This window comes from Amphiura filiformis, chromosome 10, assembly GCF_039555335.1.
Source record: "Amphiura filiformis chromosome 10, Afil_fr2py, whole genome shotgun sequence".
In the NCBI taxonomy this organism is placed as follows: domain Eukaryota; kingdom Metazoa; phylum Echinodermata; class Ophiuroidea; order Amphilepidida; family Amphiuridae; genus Amphiura; species Amphiura filiformis.
Genome location: NC_092637.1, coordinates 40,760,576 through 40,770,516, shown reverse-complemented (window position 1 = coordinate 40,770,516; position 9,941 = coordinate 40,760,576). Strand labels below are relative to the sequence as shown.

The window sequence follows — 9,941 nt, the reverse complement described above, 5'->3', positions numbered from 1 at the left end:
AATGGGTCTACCTGAATGGGTGACAGCATTTCAAATCTATAGAGGCCTTGCATGTGACGTATCATCCCGTAAATATGGCGGACTACTCAAATGCATTCAACAAAAGCATGATTGCAATCTAGCGTGACAGTTCGTCTCACACACATAACCCTGCACTACGATCAAATACGTTGACGACAACATTTGATTGAATGGACTGCACTCCGCCATAACTACGGTGAAGGACACCGGCTCAAATCCTTTGTTTGGAGCCAATCGATAATTTCATGCAGGGCCTCTATACCCCATGTCTTCCATATGGGGTGTTTTAGAATTTAACTGGAAGAGCTAGTCCATTTTTGTTTTTAAGGAGCAATTTTACTGCATTTCATTTTTTAGTTTGAGAAATTCTAAAAAAATTGAAATAATGCGTAAAATGCTCTGGAAAAACATACAATTTGTTAACAAGATGACATCCATAACACTTATCGAAAATGAATCTGTTCTAATTTTTCACACCCACTACGCAATTGATATGACCATGGGATTTAGAAATATTCAGCAAACATCCTGACACACACAATGAAAAAATAAATGTTAATAAAGGCAGCGGAAAAAATGTGGCATATCGTCCTGTTGTTTTTCTTACAAGGAATAAATCGTATACCTAGCTAAACAAGCGAAAAGCTTATGTGACGTCAGGTTTTTCCGCTGCCTTTAAGTTATCATATCGACAGCTCGGTGGGTAAGTGCAATAGCTGCCATGTGTAGCTGTCATATGTAGATGAGTACAATATACTGTGTGTAAATTGCCTAATGTTCACAGGGCAGCTATTGCACTTACTCACTTCTGGCACTGAGCAGTTGATATGAAAAACAGGAAACAAACTGGTTTCTTTTACCCAATAAAAGATTTTGTATAATCACTGTACGCTACACTACACTTTACTCCTCATTGATTTGATACATGTTTAAACATCACAAAATAACAGCCAAGAAAGAATTCTCAACTAAGCCAATACATCAAATAACAATAAAAGTAAATAAAATATGGAAATATTCTTAAATCTTTTATTTTTAGTTTATATATATTTTTTCTATGCAAAATACACATTCTCTGTCTTGATAATTGTAGTATTTACAACATATTGAGTAGTCTGTACATGTACATGTCCATTCCGTTTAGATTTGGCCATGAATTTTGGTAACCATGGTAACGTATACAATATAGAAGTCTTCTTTATTTCTTTACAGGAAGGCATATAGTCTTTGAGTTAATTGCAAATAGGTAAGACTTGAAGAGTACAGACTCTGTGTAACCGCAGACATGGCACTACATGTATCTCCTTATTGAATTGTCATGTTGGAGACTAAAATAGTGTAATTGGGCTATTCTATTTAAAATCCATACTACCCCTGTTAGACATTTTTGGAAATATCTTCCACAGGGGGAGTATGTATTTCAAATGGAATGAACACATTAGGCAGCTCCATTCAAATTCCATACACCCTCAGGAAGAAAGATTCAACCTGAATCTTCCAACAGAGGGAAGATGAGTTTCAAATGGAGCTGCCTAATGTGGTCATTCCATTGGAAATCCGTACTCCCCCTGAAGAAGATGTTTCCAAAATCTTCCACAGGGGTAATGTGGATTTTATTAATTACCAACAGCTCGAAACTGAACGATAAGTGGCATCTTTAAACTTGAAAAGATGCTGCATGCCTCGTTTGCACTGCATTGTGCCCAGGATGCGCTTTAATAATCTGGAGATTCGCTACTTTGTCCTGCACGAGTTACGCACAAATATAGCCATCTAGTCCGAACTCTTCAAGTCTAATCTATTTGATTAATTGTCATTTTTGTTTGCACACACATTCACAGGCATTTGTCTCCTCCAATTCCTGAACACATCTTCACCATCATCATCATTTTTGTATCTATAATAAGGGCTATTCCAGTTTAAATCCATACACCCCCACTCCATAATTTCCACATACGGAGTGTGGTAGATGCTACCTTCATCTTCCGCACAGATGTGACACCCGTATGGAAGACATGTCATTAATCTTCCACACAGGGAGTGTTAATTTCAAATGGAGTTACCTGAATGAGAGACTCCCATTTAAAATCTACACCCCCTGTGTGGGAGATTAAGGTCATGTCTTCCATAGGGTGGTGTATGGATTTTAACTGGAATGGCCAAAATGCAAGAAAATTGTGCATTACTGTTAAAAAGGTAATTTTTGAGGAATTGCTTTTTCGTGCTAAAAATGAAGAGTACAGATAAGTCATTATTAACATTAATTGCTCCCGTGTTGGTGAAAAATTGTGAAGCCAAATTAAACTGGTCTAAAAAAACACTACGATTTTTACCAGATACGTTCGGCACTTGCTGTCGTGTTGCCCCATTAATCCGGTAAAAAAATGAGGTGCCCCCGTTTCATGACGTGAATCAACCAGTCACCAACTTCAGTGTACAACAGCACTAAAGTGCCAATTTTTTCTCTGATAAACAAGCATACATGCAGTTCTGCACCCTATTATAATATCATCAAAAACATTTCATTAAAACAATAACAGCACATTTTTCTTGCATTATCCCTAGTTTGTAAGTAATAATTTATCATGAACTTAGAAAAAAATATCTTGGAAAAAATGAAGTTGAACATCACTTGAAAGCGATCAGTTTGCTTCTTTGCTTTGTTAAGTACAAAATGTTTACCAAAAATACCTGAAAAATAAAAACGATATAGGCCTCATTACTGTGCCATATATACAATATGTTACATTTTCAAACCAACTTCCTCACAATATAATACAGTATTAATTGTACTCCCAACAGCTACACAATGCTTATAACTAGAGTTTTAAACAATTAATATATCATAATCTTGAATATATATAATACAATATTGAATGCATACAATATCAGCCCTGAATAATATAGTAAACTACATTTAACTGTATTAAGAGAAATTCACTCTGAATAGTCAAAAACAACTCGGTTATTATATACACTAATCATAAAATACAGAAAAACAAAAATACCTGGTAACCATAGTAACTAATTACCATATTTTCAGCACTTCATATCTACATGCACCTGTATACATGCATCTCTTTGTTCAATCTGCTATTTTTTTCTTTTATAAGGGCATAATATTTTCACTATATTGCAACATGCTACTGTATTTATAACATTATATACATTGTACAATATGTTGAACTAATTAAATTACTTACATTTTTACCTGTTATGCGATGAACGTTTCATGACTAATAGCAGCAAAAGTACTAAACATTTCAGAATTATGATCAAATCAATCTGGGACAAAACGTGTGAACTATTTATAGTGTTGGATATCAATTGTGTAAATCAAATCAATCATTTCAATGTCAATATTTTAATATTTGCCATTCTTCTCAAATATTTTCATCATCCTACACAAAGGAACCATGACAAACATCCCACAGCCAGTTCCTAACAGTCTTGATCGACTCTGTGGGTTTGGACAATTGACAGTGGATATACTGCATGGCTTCCTATTCCTAAGCTATACTCTGTGAACTTGCCTATAATATCAAAATAAAACATTTGTATAATTTGTGCTCAGGGTGATCAAAATAAAACATTCATGTATCCCACAGCCAGTTCCTAACAGTCTTGATCGACTCTGTGGGTTTGGACAATTGACAGTGGATATACTGGCTTCCTATTCCTAAGCTATACTCTGTGAACTTGCCTATAATATCAAAATAAAACATTTGTATAATTTGTGCTCAGGGTGATCAAAATAAAACATTCATGTATCACATGCTCAGCGTGACCAAACTGAAACCTATTTCTATATAGTGCCCTTTGAGTGTGGATATATGAGGCTATTCCAATTGAAATCCATACACCCCTATGGAAGACATGACCGTAATATTCCACACAGGGAGTGTGAATTTCAAATGGGGTTACCTGAATGGGTGACTCCATTTCATATCTACACCCCCTGTATTAGAAATTGAGGCTATGTCTTCCATAAGGCATATGTATTTCAACTGGAATAGCCCATAGGGCCTAGACTACAGAAAGTGCTCTTTGTTGAGTGTAGATACGGGTCTCATAGTTAACTACAGAAATCCTGCAGATATCGAGACGAACTTTGGCAAAGTTAATCATGCATAAAACTTTGGTTCACTTGAAGTTCTGTAGTGATGTAGGCAGTGTCTTAGCTAGCCATCTGCCCGTTGTTTTAGACCGGAGTTTGCTCCTGGGACTGCGAAAATTGATGCCTTTGACAGATGCTACATTATAATTGTAGGTGTTGAGATTAAAGGCTGTTGACCTTTTCAGTAGACCAGATTTGCAAAACAAGGCCATAGCAACACATACATGTATTTGAACTCTTTGAACTTCCCAATGGGCTGTAGAAGTATGGTAAATGGTTCAAAGGTCAATAAAGAACAGGCAATTTTATTCAAATGATGGGCAAACCTCAATTTCTAGCTAAAGCCCTAGTGTGCACATTTTGCTGTATTTCGTGAAGTCAATCGACTGGGCAGAATGTACAGGTACAAACTTGCATGGTGCAAGTGGTATGTCCGCACACTTGCAGCGCAACCGCAATGACGCCACTACCAAACTTAAGATGAACCAAAGTATAATGACTTATGTAGATTTTTTTGATATTCATTTGTATATGGGACAAGTATGAAAAGCCGGAACCATAACAAATTCTAATACCAATAAGACCCACAAAGTATATATGTTTTAAACAAAGCATTATATATTCATACATATTTACAGAAAATATTACTTATTGAAAGTGGAGTAATGTTAATGAAAAATATATATTTTTAGTTTTACAACCACAATGTATGCAAACATTTTACTGTGGCACTAATTCTAATTTCATTTTGACATTTTGAAGTAATGTAGCTAGATTTTGAGTGCATCATAATATATGTACATAATTTGCACCCTGTTGGAATATTGACAATAATTAGTAATACTTCTTTTCCTAGACGTGTCTGTCTTCTTCTCGTAATAAATAAAGATAATATATTAACTATTTTTTTTGCTTATCATGTAAAACTAGAACAACATACAGTACTGTACAGTATAATATTACATCAAATGTGTACAACATGTTTATTGGAGCATTGAATACTATAGTAGGCAGTTATGGTGAGAGTATGTAACTCGTAATTTTCGTTCTCATTAAAACATAAAAAGTTGCCATTTGTTGTGTAACCATCCTATGGTCAGGCAACTCTCAAATAACATGACACAGAAATCTGGGCTATTCCATTTAAAATCCGCACTACCCCTGTGGAAGATTTTGGAAATATCTTCCACAGGGGAGTATGAATTTAATTTTAATTTAATTTAATTCCATTTGAAATTCATACTCCCCCTGTGGAAGATATTCCAAAATCTTCCACAGGGGTAGTGTGGATTTTAAATAGAAAAGCCCATTATCTACTTGCAATCATGGATGTATAAAAGCAAGGAGGAAATTATTTTACAAGATACATCATTTTTGCATAAAGATATCGTCGCCATTTTGTATACATAATTATGGCTGTTAATCATTACGGCTCTAATATGGTAAAACAGGCGTATCTTCATTTACATCACCAGTAAATTTGCTTCCTTTTGGCATAGTCGAGGATAACTTTTCTATTTGACTCATGCGGAAAAAGGTTGCAACATGCAAAAAGATTCAAGCACTGTTGCTGTCTTTTTGCCATATACCGTATTGTTTGTAATAAACGCTCCCCCTCTAATCCCCCTCCAATTTTTCTGTGAAAAATCGACAAAAATTCCATGGCATGCTATATCGTGTGAGTAAGCTTAAAACTGGCATCAGTCAGTCAGTCTTGTCACTGTCAGGGACGATCGGTAAATTGCATGGACAAAACCTGTTATGACTCACACTTCCATCCATTCCATTGCCTATAATTATGGTAGAATTTCACTAGATTCTTGAGTGATGACATACTTACGGGTGTAATTTTGATGCATTTACCACAAAAATGATATTTTCCATGGGCGTCGCCATTAGTATAGCCGTAAATCCCTCTTTTCTACAGGAAATTTAACCAGATATTTTAGTTTTTTTCACTGACAATTCACCTTTACAATAAACGTCCCCCTTTTGGAAAAATGCAACGCCCCCAGGGCGTTTATTTACAAACAATACGGTAGGTTGGTATGGCACTTACTTCAACATAAGAAAGTATCTTCCTCTTTTTGTCTTTACAAGTTACACCTTTTACCATGTGAGGGTCATTGAAAAAAGTTGATCAAAAGGAAGTATACAACATGTTATTTGAGTAGAAGATGCACCCTTTTACAATATTAGGGCCAAGTATTGTTTTACAACTTCACATCCATAAAACCCGTCCACGTCATATCTGTTACATATAAGCCCTTTAAACCCTTACACCCCAGGCCTATTTTGGGGAGGGGAAAGGAGGGAAGAACAAGGTGCGGTTTTGAACCAAGGACCCCTCGGGTGCCAGACATGCGCACAGCCATACCTTGCCATGGGGGTCTACCTTGGCCAGTCATGTGACCGTATAAAACTGTTTGCACGATAACGCAATCGCATACCAGCGCTTGCAGATGTTTTGTGACTTGAGGTTTTTTGATGTTTGGTTTGGTTAGGGTTAATAAACACTGGTGCCACCTATAAAGTAGAAGTGTCCCACATAACAATACAATTTTAAAATAATAAACTACTGTGATGATTCTGAACTGTCCATACTAATATATTAGTGAGTAGTTATTTTACTTGTGATTGAGTGTCTTGAAAATGGTATAATCGCTAACTGCATGAACAGTAGTTTTAAGTACTGCCCCTTTTTGTTAAAAGTGCAAAATTTACAAACCGTTTGTTTTGATTTCATTGGAATATTTTACAAAGACACAACTAGTAATTTAGTTCTGTGAAGGCACTATGAAAACAAATGTTTTATTGCAATAAAGGAATATTTGGTTAACCCTATGAGAAGTACCTGCCGATTGGCCAAAAAGAAGTTTTCATTTATCAATTGGCCCAATCAGCAACATTGTTAGAATAATTTCACCACACAAAAAAATTGGGGTGAATTATTTGCAAAGCTCCATTCTGATTTGTGATTAAAGTGAAGATATCATGTAACTGACCAGTCAGATTGCTCAGGTAGTGCTCAGGGGGTTAAGTTTCTTTTTAATGCATACCTAACTTTTCTTAAATGAAATTTTCCTGAGACAAAAGTTGAAGGTTGGCGGTGTTGTTTAACCCAGATGAAACTTTGCAATGACTATTTAATTGCTTATGTATTTGATATCGAAATCAGGTGGTTTTGTTTTATATCACAAAATGTTTCCATTGACAATTTGAAGAAAAATATTGTACAACACAGATGTCTGAATGGCTATCCCACTTGAAATCCACACCCCCTGTGGAAGACATGATCTTAATCACCCACAGAAGGAGTGTGAATTTCAAATGGGGTTAATACCCGAATGGGTAACTCGATTTAAAATCTATGAGATTAAGGTCAAGTCTTCCACAGGTGTATTATCGATGGATTTCATCTGGAATAGCATATAATTAGGGTGTGCAGAAACATCACATGCATGCCTGATAGCTGTATTTTCATATTTTGAATGTTTCTGAACTAAAACACAAGAAGATAACACTGGGCTTTTCGTGTTCAAGGCTTTAGCCATGGGGGTGTCCAGGTGTCATTTGGACGCCTTGTTTTCAATTTGGACACCCTAAAATCCTGATTTTTATAATGGAGTGAATAGGAAGTGGACACCCTGATTATGTAGAATAAGGTATTTTTGACCATTTTGGACACCCTAAAGACACCCCTCTGGCTAATGCCTTGAGTGGGAGTAGATTTCAAATGGAGTCACCCATTCAAGTAACCCCATTTAAAATTCACACTCCCTGTGTGGGCGATTATGGTCATGTCTTCCACAGGGGGTGTATGAATTTCAACTGGAATATTAAACCCATTGTGTTGTTATGTGGGAGGGAGGCAGATACCTTAACTCACCTGCTTCCACAGTAAAACACAATATCTGCAAGTATTCAACAAAGCAGATACATTCATCTTACTTGTCAGGAGGGATGCAATAATCAAATGCCACATTACACTCTTATCTTCATTGGTAATGATCTAGCATAGAGCCAGACACCTGCTGTCTAAAATAAGTTGCCATATCAGTTCGTTGCTCTCATTGACAGCTGTACTATGTCTTGTTTTAGTTTGATTTTATACTCCAGATAAACTTCTCCTGGAAGCTTCTAAAATTGATGTCTAACCACACCAACACTAGGACCCACAACATGCTCATCTATCAGGGGCACAGTTCTTAAAACCCCAATACATTTGTACATTCATTGAATGACCTTTGAAAATTTGGGTACAAAAACTAGTACTCTGCAACTTGAGGTCAAATTTTGCAGTATGATTATGTAATTGAGGTTAATGGACTATGCCATTGGGATGAGGCTATTGTGGTCCATAGTGCAAGTCACCAAACACATAGTTCTATGTGTTTTCTGACTCCACCTGAGCATCAAAAGATCATATTGTGCCTAGGAAAGTTATGGATAATTTGCAAATCCCTCAGATTCTTCAAATAATCAGCAAATTTCACATAACTTTTATGCACAACAAGTGAAAACTGATACACAGTGGTATAAAATGCGGATGCAAAATATAGAATCTATCAAAGATCTTGAAGAAAAGTGTTAAACAAGAATGGTCCAATTTGATCACATTTCCACCTTTGTTGACCCCGCTCCTCTCACATGGTTTCATGCCATTATTTTGATCTCTTTTGATATCAACTAAAACATGCATACATTATTTTGAAGGTTCCTCCTTGTGAATAAAATTAATTAGCTGGTTAACTCACTAAGACACTTTTTGGCTTAAAAAATCCAAACAAACATCTTTTAACACTAATATTTCACCAGGTGAATATTAAAAATATGGGCTTTCTACTAATACCCAAGTCTCCATGGAGAAAACAAGGCAATTATATTGTTGATTGGACCATTCTCCTTTTGTGTAAAATGATATGACTAATTGCCTGAAATTAACTTATTCTCAACGACATGTCTTCAAAGTGAATCCTTAATTAATTAATTACCGGTAATTGTGTTTTGTTCTGTGCACTCCTTTCATCTCATTAATGTTGCTATAGAAACAGGGATCTGCAAAAGGCTGACATGATGCACATTTTACATTTTAGATGAAGTGAACAGGAAACGGCAAACTGCAGAAGGTTGACATGACGCACTGTCCGTAATCCTTAGTGAATTTAACTAATTTCCACTGAAGTGAAGGAAATCGTGAACAGAAGAGGTTGCCATGATGTATGCCTACTCTCTGTAATCCTTAAGCAGTCAGCAGAAACGCTTCATATTGAAGTGAACAAACTTACTATGAAAATCATACCACCAGTCTGAGCAGAAGATTAAGGATTGCGGTAGAATTCTCTACACCCATTCTTGTTTATAAGACTGATGAGCAGATATATACTTGTTGGCATGGAAACATGTGATTTGCAAGAGGCTGACATCTAGGATCCTTTTGGTTTGGGGTCAGATTTCTCACGAGCTGTCCTTTCCATGACCAAGTTGACATACTCGTTGGTATGCTCTGCCACCATTTGACCTGCAAATGTATACAAATAAAAGAAACACAAATTCCTTTGATGGTAAAAAAATTAAAAATAAACACAACACCACATAGACAATATGGCAGCACTTGAAAGCTTTGTGGGTGCACTCTGAATCAAATCTATAATAAGGATAGATCAAAGCCAATATTCAAAATGCTGCAACATGTTCCTCCGATCAGTGGGTGGTACAATGGTGACTCTTGGAAAAAAATTCTAGCGATATTGGGACGGGTTAGCTCTCTGATCTCCTTTCCTCAAGTTGAGACAAAGTATTC

The 9,941-nt window shown here is 36.1% G+C and overlaps 1 protein-coding gene across 1 annotated transcript in view; it reads right to left on the bottom strand.

The window, feature by feature from the left end:
- Window positions 1-5,762: 5,762 nt before the first annotated feature.
- LOC140161861 (uncharacterized) overlaps window positions 5,763-9,941 on the bottom strand; it is a 28,425-nt gene continuing 24,246 nt past the window's right edge. The window contains exon 9 of the mRNA XM_072185156.1: window positions 5,763-9,659. Within this exon, the coding sequence (XP_072041257.1) occupies window positions 9,565-9,659 (95 nt within the window). The 3' untranslated portion in view covers window positions 5,763-9,564. The remainder of the gene's footprint in view (window positions 9,660-9,941) is intronic.